This window comes from Strix aluco, chromosome 16 (assembly GCF_031877795.1).
Source record: "Strix aluco isolate bStrAlu1 chromosome 16, bStrAlu1.hap1, whole genome shotgun sequence".
NCBI classification, from domain to species: domain Eukaryota; kingdom Metazoa; phylum Chordata; class Aves; order Strigiformes; family Strigidae; genus Strix; species Strix aluco.
Window position 1 is genome coordinate 12,228,070 of NC_133946.1, and position 16,192 is coordinate 12,244,261.

Below are 16,192 nucleotides of genomic sequence, written 5' to 3' on the forward strand. Positions count from 1 at the left end.
AATTTGTGTTTCTTGCCAGCAGTCTGGCTGTTACCAGCTCTTCCACAAGCGTAACACAACGGCGTGCCCAGTAAGAGCAGCCACTGCTGCTGCACGGGGCCTCCTCTACAGATCAGTGTCATCCTTTCAGCCTTGTGCAGCTGCTTTTCATTTACTTTTACAGAGCAGCAGCATCCAAACCGAGAGCATTCAACTTGGCTGACTTGTCGCTGACGCTGGGGTGGCTCGGACAACACCAGCACAGCAGACTGTTCCTGCAATGAAGCTGCAAGGCGTCTCAGTCTTGTCTCACTCAGAGCACAGGAAGAACAAAACGCTGATCTCGTCTGCCATCACCACTCACCCAGAAGACAAGGTGGAGTCAGGCACTTCACTGTTCACCTGTTCCTGCAGCGACACTAACGTGATAGTCCCACAAAGACCACAGCTGATCCAGAAAGAAAACTGCCAGGATCACGCACAGAAAACTCCCTGTTTATTTAATAATTCTTAGAGCAAACCACTGCAGCTACAGCCATCCGAGGGCTGTGCTCTATCTTCAGGAGGCGCTGAAGGCTGATGACAGCACATGTCTGAAGACGCGCTGTTGATCAGATGTCCAGAGCAACTCCCCACCCAGACCCGGGCTAGGCCTGACCACAGCGCCTCAAACCCCACTTACCGAATGAAGAAACGCCAGGCTGTCCAGGTGAGCACGAGTATAATCCCCAAGATCCAGCACTGGGTGATGTAGAAAGGAAGAGAAAGCGTGAGCGTGTAGGGATCATACTTCACGACGATCAGAAACTCCGTGGCAGTAATAGCAGCAACCAGCCACGCCTGCTGACCCAACTTCTTATAGAACTTCCTGCAAAATAAATGCACAGGTAAAACAAAGCTATTGCTATAAAATTAAGAGAAATTATAGCTATTGCTATAAAATTCAGAGAAATTATAGCTATTGCTATAAAATTCAGAGAAATATTCATAAAAAGAAAGCTGGGGTAATGATTTCGTTCAGCTTTGTACAATTCTAAAAGCCTAGTCTGGATTACACACGTACTAAGGCTATGCAGGCTGACAACTTTCCTGTTGATGTTACTTAAGTTTCCTCTCAGAAGCTCTGAAAACATGGGAAGTTAAACTTCATCATCATGCGATGCAAGGAAGTATCCCCATTTTCAGGGTATCGGTAAATCCACATAAACCAACAGCTGATGTTCAGGGTACAGGATGAAACAGGAGCTCTACTCCCAGATTTCCTCTGCAAACGTCAAGTCACACTGCCGTGGTGATAGTTACCTCCCGTATAATTGCATTCTGCAACCTGCTCTCTTCCCAAAAAGGTATTCAATGAGTTGTCACTAATGATCTCTGAACGGATTTTGAAAGAAGAACGTTCAATAACAAACAGGCAAGATACTGGAAGACACAAGGACGGCGTTTCACTTCTAGGACAACACAACCTTGGGGCAAATACATGATTAATATTTAATCCCCAGGGTTTGTTTTTAAGCAGTACCAGACAAGTCAATGAGAAGTGCAGTGCTGTGTACAAGTCTAGTGAAGGGCTCATCAATCAGTAATGCTAGAAATTAAACTGCAGTGGAATCAAGCCATCTATCCAGAGGCTCTACTTGCAGGAGGAGAGATTGGAAACACCATCTTTTGGGTCACCTAGTCCTGCATGGGAAATCTAACACCCCAAAATACCTACAGCTGCTGTCAGGAAACCTCATCACCCTCACAGGAACAGCTTTCGGCTCAAAACCTGCTCAGCTGCTTGTGCTAAACCAGCCGGAGCCTCCGCTCCTCGACCTGCTCCGTCCACATCATTTCTAACTGGACCTTTTTACGGCTTACTGACCTGACAGACCAGACGATTCATGTGTCAGTAACCAGTGGGGTTCTGTTTGGGCAACAGAACAAGCCCTTTTTTTAATGCACTGGATTGCACTGAACTGCCCACTGCAGCACCATGGCTGCGTGCACACCTGCTATCCAACAGCAGAGTCAAGGACATCACTTCCCGCTTGGTAGACTAAATTTTTGTTCTTCCACCACCCATCTTCTGAATCTAAAATGGAATTTTATTCCCATTAGAGGAAAGAATCAAGAGAAAGCTACTAGAAGTTGCACATTTTTTCCTTTTTTTTTTTTTTCTTTCTCCAAAGTCATGATTTAATTAAATGTTTCCTGAAATCCAACTGCTTTGAATCAAGAAAGACTGAACCTGAGAAAAGCAATACCCTCAACCACCCCAATCACCAGCTGTTTCACGAGCAAGCACACACTTTTCCCAACAGCCTTTGGATGGTGTCTTTTATTTAAAAAACACACAAAGCACTTTGGTGCACTTTCCCGTTAGCCCTTAACTGATTACAACGTCTCTGAAGAGGCCTGAGATGAACCACGCAAACAGAAGCGCCACCAACTGAACTTACGAGGTGGCTGTTCTTGCCTTCTATTATTCCTTATTCTGCCCTTGTTCTACATGTCTCTGCTTCAATCAGAGGGAGCATCTATTCTGCAGAGGGCCTTGCCCTCTCCCTCAACCACAGTGTATTCCCAAGACCATTTTCCTGCCAGGTCCCTCCTCCTTAGCCCAGCTGTGTTATTCCATTCCTACCACAGAGTAAGATGGAAGTGAAACAGCCCCAGGGAGAACTGGGTGTAAAGCGGCAGCACTACTGGGGCAGGACAGAGGAGATGGGGAGCGAAGTGATGTGACAAACCCCCGCAGGGCTGGAAGGGAGGGCCGGACACCTCACACGGCCTCTGCAGCAGTGGGAAATGCTGGTCTGGCCTCTGGCTCCTGCGGCGGGCGGCTCCTGTCGGGCTGAGGCACCGGCCTAGCGACGCTGTGATACTCAAGCTCTCTGGGATATACTTCCTTGCTGATTTCACCATGCAGTGGACGAAAAAGAAGCCACCTAACAAACCCTTGATTAGGATTTCCTTGGAGTGGCTGCTCTGCCAGGCAGAGAAACGAGCCCTCCCGCCGCCTCCAGCTGGACCCTGCCTGGTTCCACGAGCACCTCCCGCCATGCTGGGGCAGAGCGAGCTGCAGCTACACATTGACTCCCAGTTTCTCTTCCCCTCTTCTCATCAGATGCAGGCAGCTGCGCTGGGGAGAGCAGCCTTCCTTCAGCCGGCCTTTTCCCATTGCCCAGCCACGCCTGCTCCACTGCATCCCCCTGGATTCTCACTATCTGGGAAGGATCTAAGCACGGAGAGCAGACAGAGCTTCTCTTCCCTCTCCTGAATCCAGGGCGGTCATTGCAAGTCAAGCACACAAAACACACGGTTTCTTAAACACGAGGCCAGAGAGTCATGTTTGACACAATATATAAGTTCAAGCTGCACAAAATCGTTCAAATATACGGGGAAAAAAATATGATGCGGTAAATCAAGTGTAGGTTCTTGCTGACGCAGATGGGATGAGTGATTCCATTTTAAACAGCATCCCGCCTCGGCCAACTCACATGAAAGGACTTCAGAAACTGCTCCAGGTGGTTCATTTGCTATGGCAGATTAAAAGGGCAGAAACCAGCCTTAACACAGAGAGAGAGAGAAAACGAAACAGCAAATGTCTCGCTGTGGACTCAAGCTGTTCAGATGACTAGGTCAGCTTTCTGCTTTGCTGATCTGCCTCCTCATTTGCCATCGTCTTCTTTCACTACCTTATGACAGCACGCTGACAAAAGAATTGAAGGCAACCCCAACAGAAGAGCTCTGCAGAACCTAAAGCTGCGGAGGGAAGTTGGTTTCCTGCCCTTTTACTCATGAAAGATTTTAAAGAAAAGTCCTTTTGTTATTTGATGAATAAGATTAAAATTCATGGCCTCAATGCAGACTCCTTAGAAGAGACTTAAGACTAGAAACCAGGAAGATACAACACGGTGAAATGCTACAGACTCTGACATCACGACACTTCTGGTCAGGAGTATTTCCCAAACTCAGGAGGCAGCGTGTCGATCCCAGGAGGAGAGTGGTGGGCAAGAGCTGGAGAACAGCTTCAAGAACGACCCCTCCTCTTGAACTACTTCAATTCTAGGTATTTCATTGTCACCACGCTCAGAGCAAGTTCCTGAAAGCAATGCCCTTGAACTGTCTGCAGATACTAATAATCCTGAATGAGAAAAAGAAAGTCTTCATATTTGAACTTCACTGCTTTCTAGACTACATTCTGCAAGGTTAGCTGAAGAGATCTAATCAGCTTATCTCAGACAATCCCGTCACTGCCAGCCAAGGCAACAACCCATGTTTCTGACAGGGAAGGTCAATGGAATATTCCAACCTTTGTCCACTAAGAAGCTGAGTGAGTTCCCAAAAGGAAAAGGTCAGGAAGGTTTCTCAAGTGCTGTCAGCCGGAAGCCTCTGGTTCAGCCTGCTCTTGCCCAGCAGCTTCTCCCTACAACACAACAGGTTCCTTGGTTCAAAATGCTGTGCAAGTGCAAACACACCCAGTTCAGTTGGTAAAACAGGGGTAGATTATCTCTGCTTGGATGATCTGAAACGCACAAAGGATTTGAAGTCTGTTTGCAAAAGCCTTCGCAGAGAAGTCAGCGAGTAGGACCAGACGCTAGGCTCTGCCCCGCGGCATGAACAGTCTGATGAGGTCAGCTCTGAGGTGCATCAAGCAGAGCCGAGAGCCTCGGAAGCGAGGGGGGCAGTCCCCTCACCCACCAGGAGAGCCAGAAGAGCCGGTGGTGGTGGCAGTGATGAAGACATGCGGGTCGGGATGAGTCTCTGCTGGCTGGATGAACTGCTCCAGCTCACGGAAGGAATGGCAAACCGAGTCAGCAATGAGGCACTGGTGACTGATGGTTCTCCCGATTTCAATGTTATGCCATGTGATTGAACAGGGCGCAGAGGAGTTTTTCCAACCCAAACACAAGGACCAGAAGATTGTGAATGGTGCTAAGGAGAGGAGCTGACCAGCGAGAGGCAGAGACCTCTTCTTACCTTGGAGTTGGAGGCACGTCCCAACCAGTAGGTCCGACACCAAAGGCAGGGGCAGCCTGCCACTGCTGAATGTCCTGAAATCCGACTAAGCAATGTGGGCTGGCCCTTCTTCCCAGCTCTAGGAGTCAAAGCCTTGCAAGGGAAACTGATCTTCATAGAATGGTGGAACCCTAAATTCTGAACACAGACACTTTTGCGTTGGTGAGCGACAGACAATGAACATCCTTGAAGCCAGACGTTGTCTTAGACTTAAGATGTGGGCCCAGGCAATTTGTGACATTACTACTAAAACTTAAAAGAAAACGTGATTTTGAGAACAAAGCTTTCTCAGGTCTTACATGGTCTGCAGAAACAAAAGCAGCAAGGACAAATATGATGCGTAAGTAGGAACAGTCTGAAAGTACATGCACTGTTGTGTACGGGTGCACCTCGCCTTCAATACACTTTGCTATGAAGGGTGCTCTGATCTGCAAGAGGAGGCCACGAGAGCTGCAGAGGACCAGGGACCAGCTGGAAGACAGCTCAAGAAAAGAAGCGCTTTTAAGAAACATTTTTGCAGTTTGGGCCCTGTTGTCCTTAGAAGGTGCATCCAAGGACTGTTGTTCCTGGCTATCAATCTGAAAGCGAAGTTCAGTACTCCTCTGCCCACGAGCCAGTGGCACTCCAGCTAATTTACACGTTCCATTCTCAAAAGAGCTATCATTTATTAAAAACTGAGGTTAAAAACAGTGCACACGGAATGCCCTTAACAGCAGCTGTTCTCTAACCAGATGTAGTCAGAATTTCACCTCCAAAACAAAAGAACACAAAGCAGATGCTTTGGGATTAGGCCTTTTGTCCCCAACAAGCTGAGCTATCGCCCTGAGATGGATGCCAACAAGCCGGAGCAAATTCAAAATAAAGCAAGTGAAGCTTGACATGGTATATACACAAGAGGACTGGCTTACGGGTCGTCCATGAAGTCGTAGATCTCCCTCATAGCCACACCTCCCACATTGACAAAAAAGACAAGTCGTAACAGGACCAAGTAGTGTTCTGGTGGCATCCAAAGGACAAACTTCAAGTAAAATGTGTTCAGCTCTGCCAATAAAAACTGAGAAAAAGGACATTTTAATTACATGCAGAAGACTTCACTGAACGAAGCCTGGAATCTCCCTCTCTCCCTGCATGACTCCCCCCATCATGTCTCTAACGCCACAAAGTCCTACTCCGTATTACTGAGCGCACCATCACCAGTTGCAATAATGACCAAGAACAGTTTTTAAAAGTTTTCTGTGTGTTGGAAGAGGTATTAAAAAAAAACCACGACAGAAACCTGGACAAGCACTGCCTCTAATTTTGAACAAGTTTATCAAGAGTTGGAAGTACCCACAGAACTACCAATAACAAATCCTAAAAGCAACAACTTGTCCTTTCACTGTCATTTAAAATCTGACTAAGGGAACCCCAAAATAACAAGAGACATGAGCAGCACATCCTGGGGTTTTTCTGTTTCATTTATTTTACAGTTGTGCAAACGTCACTGCCAAAGCCAGCTCAGGAGAACTGGTTATACATTTATAGCAAGATGTTCCCAAGTGAGCTGCCCTGGCAGTGTGATTAAGTGAGTGAGCAGACACAAGTTTCTCACTTCAAAATCAGTGATAACAAATGGCATTAAGCACTGTTTAATCCAAAGTAGTGAGCCAATACCTGAAGCTGCTTAGAAACTGTCAGCTGAAGCTAGGCTTTGCTAAAAGAAACGTTATTGTTCCAAAGACTAGTATAAATTCAGTGGCATCTCTCAGTTGCAAAATCTGCTCCAGCACCTAAAACCCGATTTCTTCAGGGTGCAAAGTTGTGAGTACACACAGAGGAACCGTTCGGAGGAACCTGCATTTTGTTGATGGAGGCACAGTTACTTTACTTCTCCCATAAGCTCTGGGAACCTCAGCACCTCTGCTGTGCCGTGTGAACTTGGCAAATGTTTTCTGTAGCGGAAATCAGGGGACATGAACTTGTATTTAAGGGCCTGAGCCTGCCAGCTGCCTGGCCCTCGCTGCCAGTGCTGCTGCCTGCTTACCCGATCACACCCAGGTCTGCAGCTCGGCATCGGCATGAAGTGAGATGTTATCGAGGGGGGGTGGCTTGCCAAGCTGACTGCTGTGTCCCACCCAGCAGGGAACTGCACAGGGCAGACCCCGCAATAAGCCACCAGATTTCCTATTCCACATATTTCAAGATACTTAAATCTGTGCTGTTCTAGCAACTTAAAAACCACAGAGTTATATCCTGTACCACAGCGGTCACACAGAAACTGGTTAGTGCCCGTTGCCTCTGGAATCACTAGAAGTGTCACGAGGTTTTTTTTAGTTAATCTTCACAGTTGCCGAATTGAAGCCTGAGTTGCTCAGAACAGAGCCAAGTGACAGCCCATGGCTAACACAAAGGCCAAGCTCCCCAGCTGACAGGAGGCAGGAGTGGGGAAAAAGCACTTAAACTGCCACATTTCCCCTCTGTATCAGTGTCACGTGTGTGATACTCGTGTCTGTGAAATGGAAGTTGTGAATGCAAGATGCCCACAACAGTTCAACCACCCAGCTGGCTGGACCAAGGCCGGATCAGGGAGGCACACTGTCAGTTTGTTGTCACCAGCGGAGAGGCCAACTTTCTCTTTTGTCTAAGTGGGGGAGCCTCGTCACCTGAACTGGCCAAGCTGGATACTGTTAACACCATCACATACGTATCTAGGATAACCAAATTATTTAAGTTTGCATAAAAATATCATCCGAAGCAAACCGGTGTGCTTCAGGAGCCACGCTGCTCAGAGCTAGCACACAGAAAGCTCTGGGTGCAGCCCTTTCCAACGGTAAGGTGGCACGTAGCTGCTCAGGACAGGAAAAAGCCACTTTCAGCCAAAGCCAATGGTTTTGGTAGGAGCAGTTACTTGCTGAATTATGCGTAGCTCCTAGTTTATATCGCTAATCAACATCGTTCAGCAAGCAAGAACAAGTACTTATGCAATGAATCTGTAACCTGTACCAGAGAGATGAGAACAGACACCTCTGCTGCAGGGTTTGGAAGTCATCTCTTCCAGCCCTGACTAAAGAAACGTCACCAGCTCAGAGTTCCAGCCTAAGTTACTGTCTGTACAGTTGCTTGAGTGTTACAAAACATTCAATCAATTGATAAAGAAAAAACAGAGAAGTTTCCTTACTACAAAGATTATGCCACAAACTGCTAGCCATCTGCGTAAGCTGGATGCTGGCTTCCACTCAAACTTCACCCAGCTATACGGGGTGAACTGGAAGACAATTCTCTTCATTTTTCCTCTGAAAAAAAAAAGCAGAACACAATGTTAAGAAACAGCACATAAGAGACACCTACTAACATTTCCATTTGAGACACCAATTCACATACGCAAAATGCCTCCATTTACTCCATAAAAATTACTACTTCATGAGATTAACATTCTGTGTTAGAGAAGCCTGTTATTTGGACTATCATTTTAAAGTTTAATATACTACACCACTGCAGCAAGCAGCCCCTCAGCTCTGCTTTGCTAAGCAAAGACACACGACAGGAAAGGACAGTTCATCGCCGGTGCAAGACTACAAGGGCATTATTAAATTTTAAGTGTCCCAATTACTATGGAGTTGTGCTTACTAGGGAATGGATTATTTGCACAAGGACCAAACAGATCCTCACTGTGAATGGAAGACTATGGTCCTGACCTGGATTCCTGCATCTCCTTTAGCAATTTCATTAAATAAACTCATGACAGACAGGTATATTTTTAACAATCTCATTCGCAAGTTAAATAAAACTCTCCTAAACAAGCTTCCCTGCAGTAATAAGTTACCAGATACTTGAGTCATCTAAACACACATGAATTTTTTAATTCACATGAACCCAAACAGAACAACCCTGCAACAACCACAATCTTTCACATGGGCCCAAACTTTGCGCTGTGCTACTGCTTGCGAAGTTACTTTCTACACCAACTTACTTGTACGTAGGAATGTTCCAAAGTCCTTGCCATTTGTACGTTTTCAAAGAAAGCCAAGACAGCGTCTTCATCCCACAGTAAATTCCTAATCCATTACATAAGATCACATCCATTATCCACTGAAAGGAGAAAAACACAGCGCTGCTGGAGAAGAACCACTACAGCTTGTAAAAGGGAGGATACTACAGGCATGCACACACACACAGACACACTCTCGGTCACAAGGACTGAACGTCCCCAGAGAAGAGGTGCCCAAAGTGTCAGGAGGAAATCCCAGCCCAAGCCTACTCAGATAAAGCAAAAGCGTTCTGCAGATGATGGCTGCAGATTCTCTTCTGCTGTTTTCATTCTGCTACAGAACAGACTTCTCCCTACTTACTACCAGCTCAACTCACTCTGTTCAGTGACAACTTTAGAAACACACCAAAAAAAAAAAAAAATATATATATATATCTGAACATGTTCCTACGGACTGGATTTTACTATGCCCAATAACTTAGCCTACTCTTTAAGCTTCAGACTGCCTCCTGAAGAAATGACTGATCTCCAGGCTCAGGATGTGAAATTAAACAAGTGATTTCTCCCCCTGCTCTGTCTTATTGCCAAGCGTTAATTCTGGAGATGGAGCTCTTGAGCTGAAAAAAAGTTGGTTGTCCTCTGCATTCAAACCAGCAGAGTGTTAATTTCATAAGAAGTTTTTCTGAAGGCAGAATAGCTTTGCTTGATGTCTTTATACATAATGCATGTACTTTTATAAATACAACCATGTAGCACATCATTACAAGCTTGGGAAAGAGCTCGTACTGTAAGAATAAAACCAAGCCGAAATAACATAAGAACCATAGCTGTGCGCCTTGAACGTAGATAATTTTGATCACTCTGGTAACCAATTTACATTTCATAGGAAAACTAAAAAAAAAAAAAAAAAAAAAGAAGTGTGTAACTTTAAGCTATAGAGCTTGTTTTTTCCACAAGAAATCATCACAGTAGTCCCTCTGGCTTGAAAAAATACGCACAAGCAGTATTAAAATACAAGAATGACAAGAATGGTTACACAGACTATCACGTGCAAAGACCATAAAGCTTTTCAGTAAGGCCAAACATTCAGCTTTTAAAACCTTTTTATAAACCACACCAGAAATTCTAAACACAGTAATATTTACTTTTTCAGAAAACAGTGAAGATAGGTTTGCACAGAAGGAAGAGCTGGACACAAATTGCCCTGAGTCTGTGTTTTTGGTGTTTGGTTGGGTTTTTTTAAACAGGCGAGAAAAATGACCATCTGAAACTTTATACACAAAGTTTTTTCTTTCTCTTAATTTCAGATTTTATGGTTTGTAGCATCAACAAATATTTGAAAATGTTCAGGGAAAACTTTAGATTCTTTCTCTGGTGTGAAATGAACCAAACCAAATATTTAACCTTTGAAAACCCACAAAATTATACAAACAGTGACAAACATATTGTAAACTCAACAGGGAGAAGCACCAATGCTCCTGAGCTGCAGCAGTCACACACATCTTGGGCCACATGCACACCATATAATGTAGTTCTCACCACTTCCTACCCCTCCCTGTAAAAATCTGTACTTCCATTTAGACAAACACATCGTGATCTGTGCAGTACATACATGATCCCACCAGCATTCACTGAAGTTTGGCAGCTGGTGTTCCAGACTGTACTCCAGAAACTCAAACATCACACTGATGATCATACACATCCACCAGTCTCGAATCATCAATGTCTGTATAAAGGGAGAAAACAAGTCTTTCCAATATCCACAGTGGTTGCACAACATACTAAATTACAAAAATGAGTAATTGCACACGAGACTGAGCAGAACCAGACAGCACCTACACTAATGCCCTTCAGAAATCTATAACAAAGGAGAACTCCATAAATACTGCAGAGACATTTCTCAGATTTACAGTTTTGCAACAGTGTATGGAAAAATTATTACTTTTTTTTCCCTAATTTCAAAACTGATCACTTAAGGAATATGAGATTAATCTTTCTGGACTGTGAACACAGAGGACACACATGGTGTGCTTTGTTTACCAGTTATTTCTACAGTGGAATATCTTGTCTCTAGTATCCAGAGAAGGATCAGGAAACTCATGACAATCCTATTTTTATCATGTGATAGTCTAGTAAAGCCAAATGCTCACAGGCCTCTCAGCCTATCAAGTATGCAGCACCACAGACAAGGCAGACACTGAAGAGCCAGATGATGACATTAATACCATTGCACGAAAGAATAAAGGCAGGCAAGGTGGGATTCAGAAAGGAGTTAAACGAATGGAATTACTGGGTGCTAAACCACCAGAGGTGGCATTCTTCTAATGCTGCTCAAAAAAGGCTTTTCAGAGCCTGTTTAATGCAAACTTTAAAAAAGTCTCCTGCACTAAACCTCAGCCCTGACTCTGCTGGGACACCTGGGTCTACTTTCTACCAGGTAGCATCTTGCCAGGGTGAGTGATGAGGAGCAGCAGCAGCATCTTCTACATTCAGCGTAAGGATTCAGCTGAGCTGCTGTCCTAGAACATACGTATCATCTCAGTCTTCTGTCAAAACAAGGGAAGAAATTTGTGGTAACACTTCATTTCCTATTTTTAAGTGGATAAGAGCAGAAGGAGCCTGTGTATCTGGTCTGCTGTATCCTCAGCAGGGTGCCCAGATGGAAGGTGGCAACCCCAAACGTGCTCGTCCTGATGCTGCAGAAGCAAACGTAGCTCAGCAGCGCGGTGCTGAGTGCCTCAGCCAGAAGATGGAAAAATATAAGGTATGAATTACCACACATCAGTCTGACAGTGTGTGACTCCAAAGCAAATGGGGAGGCCCACAGTAACTTCTGATGAGTGAGGCACATTCATTCTCAGTACTGCCATTCTGGTGCTTTGAGATGTAGCTTAAGAGTCTGTTACTCAAACCAGACCAAAATAAAAAGAAAAAACCCAAACACCCGCTCATCTCTGTTTATGAAGACAACACACTCAACTTCCAAGCTTTTTATAGAAAAATATGTTAACTGACAAGTAAGAAACACAGCAGGCAGTTTCCTTCAAGCTTAGCAGCACAAACACCCTGGAGTATGCTGGGCTCCCTAAATCCGACCGCAGGGTGACAAGGTGACGTATCATCACAAGCACTTCTGCAGGAACAGTCTCTGATAAAAACGAGGCTTCTTCCAGACCAAGACAGGTAACAGCTTGCACGAGTGGACGGGCATTCTGCCCCATTCTAGCTCCTCAGGAATGGAGGAGCTAGTCTTGTTACCAGGCTCTCACTATTTAGGCATTTTTCCTCAGGATGACATTATTTGTAGAAATAAAACCAGAATGTAACTGAAACGCTATTTTGATATTTAAATTTCTAATGCAATTCTCTTGGATGAAGAAGATCCAAGTTTCTCCAAATTTACAATTCTGTATACTAATAGAGCAAGCCACCAACAAGTGGATCTGATGGTAAAGTCTCCCCATGCTGAGCACACTCATCTTTCAGTTACGGGGGAGAAAAAAACCAGCCCAAACCAAACCACTCACAGCAATACATCTGCGCTTTTGAAAGGGAAAAGCAAAACAACAGTTGTAGCTTATTTTTAAAACAGGCTGAGCTTTTTCAGTTTATTATTTATGGTAGTCTTGTAGGTAAAAAAAAAAAAAAAAAAAATCAAGGTCTGCAAGGCAAAATAAAGTTAGCTTGTAAGTTTGCTCAGGTTACAAAAAGCTAATATTTAAACCAAAGTAATCAGCAAAACATGTGTTGGAAGTGTTCTGCCAGAGACAAGCACAACTGGAAATCCTTCCACAGTCAGTTGGTACCAACTAAAACCAAGAATTAAACCACTAGCCATGTAATGATTTAATATCCTGATTTGGATGCCACGGGGAAAAGCCTGCCTTCGGACAGCTGCGGGGGACCATCACGCAGCTCTGCTTGGTAACAGCAGACTTGCCCTGCCTCCTCCAAGCGCGGCCTGCCCGTACGCTACATGCAAAGGTCAGTCAAGCATTTATCCTGCTACAGGAGTAAAGGCTTTTACTTTTATTGATCTGACCTCAGAATGAATTACGGTGGAGGTGGGAGCTTGTCAATGTAATGTCACTTTGGAAAGAAGTGAGGTGACCTACATGGTCAGGGATAAAAACACCCCAAGCCTTTCATGTATTACAAACACTTAGTCTAGTTCACAGATGACTGCCAAATATAATTGATCATGGAGACTGACATCACTGAAACAGAAGCAGTCAGGCTTTAAAAGTAGAATAGTCTGTAACAGAAATGTAACAGAAGAGCCATTCTTACTTTCAGGTACCAGCCAAAAAAGTGAGCAGGAACAAATCCATCCAGTTTGTCCTATAAAGCAAGAAGAGAGAGAGTAGGTCACTTTGCACTGCAAACAATAACCCATTCTTAAGGCTTACTTTTTTTCCAAGAAAAAGGTTCCTGTGCAAACCTCGTGGAGTTCAACAAGGCCAAGTGCAAGGTCCTGCCCATGGGTCAGGACAATCCCCAGCACAAACACAGACTGGGCAAGGAGTGGCTGGAGAGCAGCCCCGAGGAGGACTTGGGGGTGTTGGTGGGTGGAAAACTGCCTGTGAGCCAGCAACGTGCACTGGCAGCCCAGAAAGCCACCCGTGTGCTGGGCTGCATCCAGAGCAGTGTGGGCAGCAGGGCAAGGGGGGGGATTCTCCCCCTCTGCTCCGCTCTTGGGAAACCCCCCTGCAGTGCTGGGTCCAGCTCTGGGGGCACCAACAGCAGAAGGACACGGACCTGCTCGAGCGAGGCCAGAGGAGGCCACAAAGATGCTCATGGGGCTGGATCACCCCCCCTGTGAGGACAGGCTGAGAGAGTTGGGGGGGTTCAGCTGGAGAAGAGAAGGCTCTGGGGAGACCTTAGAGCAGCCTCCCAGGACTTAAAGGGGCTACAGGAAAGCTGGGGAGGGACTTTTGATCAGGGGGTGTGGGGATAGGACAAGGGTAACAGTTTTAAACTGACAGAGGGGAGATTTAGATGAGATACAAGGAATAAATTCTTCCCTGTGAGGGGGGTGAGGCCCAGGCACAGGTTGCCCAGAGAAGCTGTGGCTGCTCCCTCCCTGTAAGGGTTCAAGGCCAGGTTGGACGGGGCTTTGGATGGGCTTTAAGGTCCCTTCCCACCCAAACCATTCTGTGATTTGATGAAAAATGCAGCAATAAACTTCAGTTGTTTCAAATACCAGATGCATTTTCTGAGTTTCTTTGTTCTCAGGTACAGTGAACAAGCTATCTTCAAAGAAAAGTCAACAATTTCAAGGGGCAGAAACTGAAATTAGGATCATATTGATAAAGTGGAGATTGCCTCTGTAACGCTGAATGTCACATTCCTTGCCTTCCAAGGGGACAGAAGCAGAACACATTCAAGCCACAGCAAGAACATGCATTTCTTTATCAGGTCCCCATCGTGGATCTAGCAGAGGTTCTTATCAGTCCTGCCACCGTAAGCCCCTGGCACAGCCTGCCTGCCTCCTAGTTTGGGTGCAGGTCTAGAAAAGGACAACTGCTCTGTTATTCCAGTTCCTGAGGCACTGAAGACTTACACGGTAGGCCCAGAGGATTCAGTGCTCCTCACTACACAAGCGCTAACAGCTCCATGCAATCAGGGAGTTGTAAACAATCAGAATTCCTTTGCCCTTGAATCTCAAGTCTACAGTTTGCCAGTGAGAAACAATAACTGATGGTTTACGGTATTCAGAAAAGTGCAACTTATGGGTTGCTTGGCAACATACAGCTTTTGAACTCCATGCCTCAGGGTGACTGTAAGCAGCAGATTCTTTAAGCACACAAATAAACCCAAACTCCTAGGGGGAAAAGTTTACATCAATAATCGGAGAAACAGAGAAACGAGGGTTGTTAAACAGTTTACTCCCTCTCCTGGGCAACGTAATTAGGTACAAAGAGACACATCTCCATCTGATCCACAGGAAAGGTCAAGGGAAGAGACATAGAAGCTGAAAGAGTCAGCCATGCCCTGTTCTCTCGTTCAATACTCAGAAAGACTCATGACTGCACTTTGAAGAGTTCAATTAAGCAACCTTTTACCAAAAAACAGTCAGACTCATTAGCAAGTAACTTTATTTCTTTCTTACCCAGATATTGTGAAATGGATCCGTTTCATTGCCAGGATCATAAATAAGGCAGTTGCCACCGTAGTCTCTTTCTGGCAAAGGAACCCCTAAATGTGGATCAATGTACTTCATAAACTGTCTGCCATCTTGTACAGTCTGCAAAAGGAACACAAACCCCATGTTTCCCTCTTAGTGAGCATTAATGCACACAAAAGTACAAAGATAATTGAGATCAACATTGTATCTTCAAACGGGTGGTTTTTTCAAATTGGTCGCAGAACAGTTCTTGAAATATATCCAGACCTCAGAGCATCACACTACAGATATACCTGAATTTCTGGGCCTCTAATGCTAAATGTTAAGGAAAAAAGTGACTACTGAAGGAAATGAAGATTTCTTAAAGATGAAAAATCAGAGATCCTTAAGTGTTTCCCAAGCCACTCCTCTATGCCCCCTCCCTCCCAAAAGCTCAGCACTCGAACTGGCACACAATCCAGCCTTCCCGCTGACCCTCTGGCCCTTCCTCTCCCCTCCTCGAGCTTGGTGAGGGTGAAGAAGCAGCTGCCAGTGATTCAGGAAAGGCTTGTTTAACGGCTCCTGTGTTAGTGGCCTTCTGGCTTCCTAGAACGGGAGAGGCCCAGCAGCCCTTTAAACACGAGGCTCGATGCAAACACAGCACATGCAGGCATCAGCAGATCGAGCACACCGGGTCGGTGCACCGTTGGCAGGATTAGTCACGCGTATGTGCTCAGCCCACTTCAGCTGCAGAAAGTCGAGAACCGCGCCGTGTTTCATGGTGGAAAAAATATACTGCAGCTCGTTGAATAAACAGTCATTTCAAATAAGGTGCCACCAGCAGCACGGGTGGGAAGCAGGCTTGAAGCAAACAGCAAGGAAGAAGTTATCAAAATATTAGTTATCAACAGTGACCAAAACTTGAATTAATTTACTAGAAACTCAGACAGACATTTGCTGAATAAGCGTTTCCCAGTGGAATTGCTCACTGTTGTGGTCAATGTTTTACAACAGAAGCAATGTAACATCTCCAACAGACTTGCAGACAATAAAAGCAGGGCAAGGCCAAAATTAGTTAATAGCAATAATAATGGAATTATAGAATAAAACCACTAAAGTCACTTCAACTGTAA

At 45.2% G+C, this 16,192-nt stretch overlaps 1 protein-coding gene across 5 annotated transcripts in view; it reads right to left on the bottom strand.

Moving 5' to 3' along the window:
* The window catches only part of PTDSS2 (phosphatidylserine synthase 2), a 42,777-nt gene that overhangs the window by 2,643 nt on the left and 23,942 nt on the right, over positions 1 to 16,192 (bottom strand). For all 5 annotated transcript variants that reach the window (XM_074842539.1, XM_074842541.1, XM_074842544.1 and 2 more), the window contains 7 exons: positions 15,066 to 15,200; positions 13,244 to 13,294; positions 10,566 to 10,679; positions 8,936 to 9,054; positions 8,144 to 8,258; positions 5,895 to 6,040; positions 662 to 847 (listed from right to left, as the gene is read on the bottom strand). In XM_074842539.1, the coding sequence (XP_074698640.1) occupies positions 662 to 847; positions 5,895 to 6,040; positions 8,144 to 8,258; positions 8,936 to 9,054; positions 10,566 to 10,679; positions 13,244 to 13,294; positions 15,066 to 15,200 (866 nt within the window). The remainder of the gene's footprint in view (positions 1 to 661; positions 848 to 5,894; positions 6,041 to 8,143; positions 8,259 to 8,935; positions 9,055 to 10,565; positions 10,680 to 13,243; positions 13,295 to 15,065; positions 15,201 to 16,192) is intronic.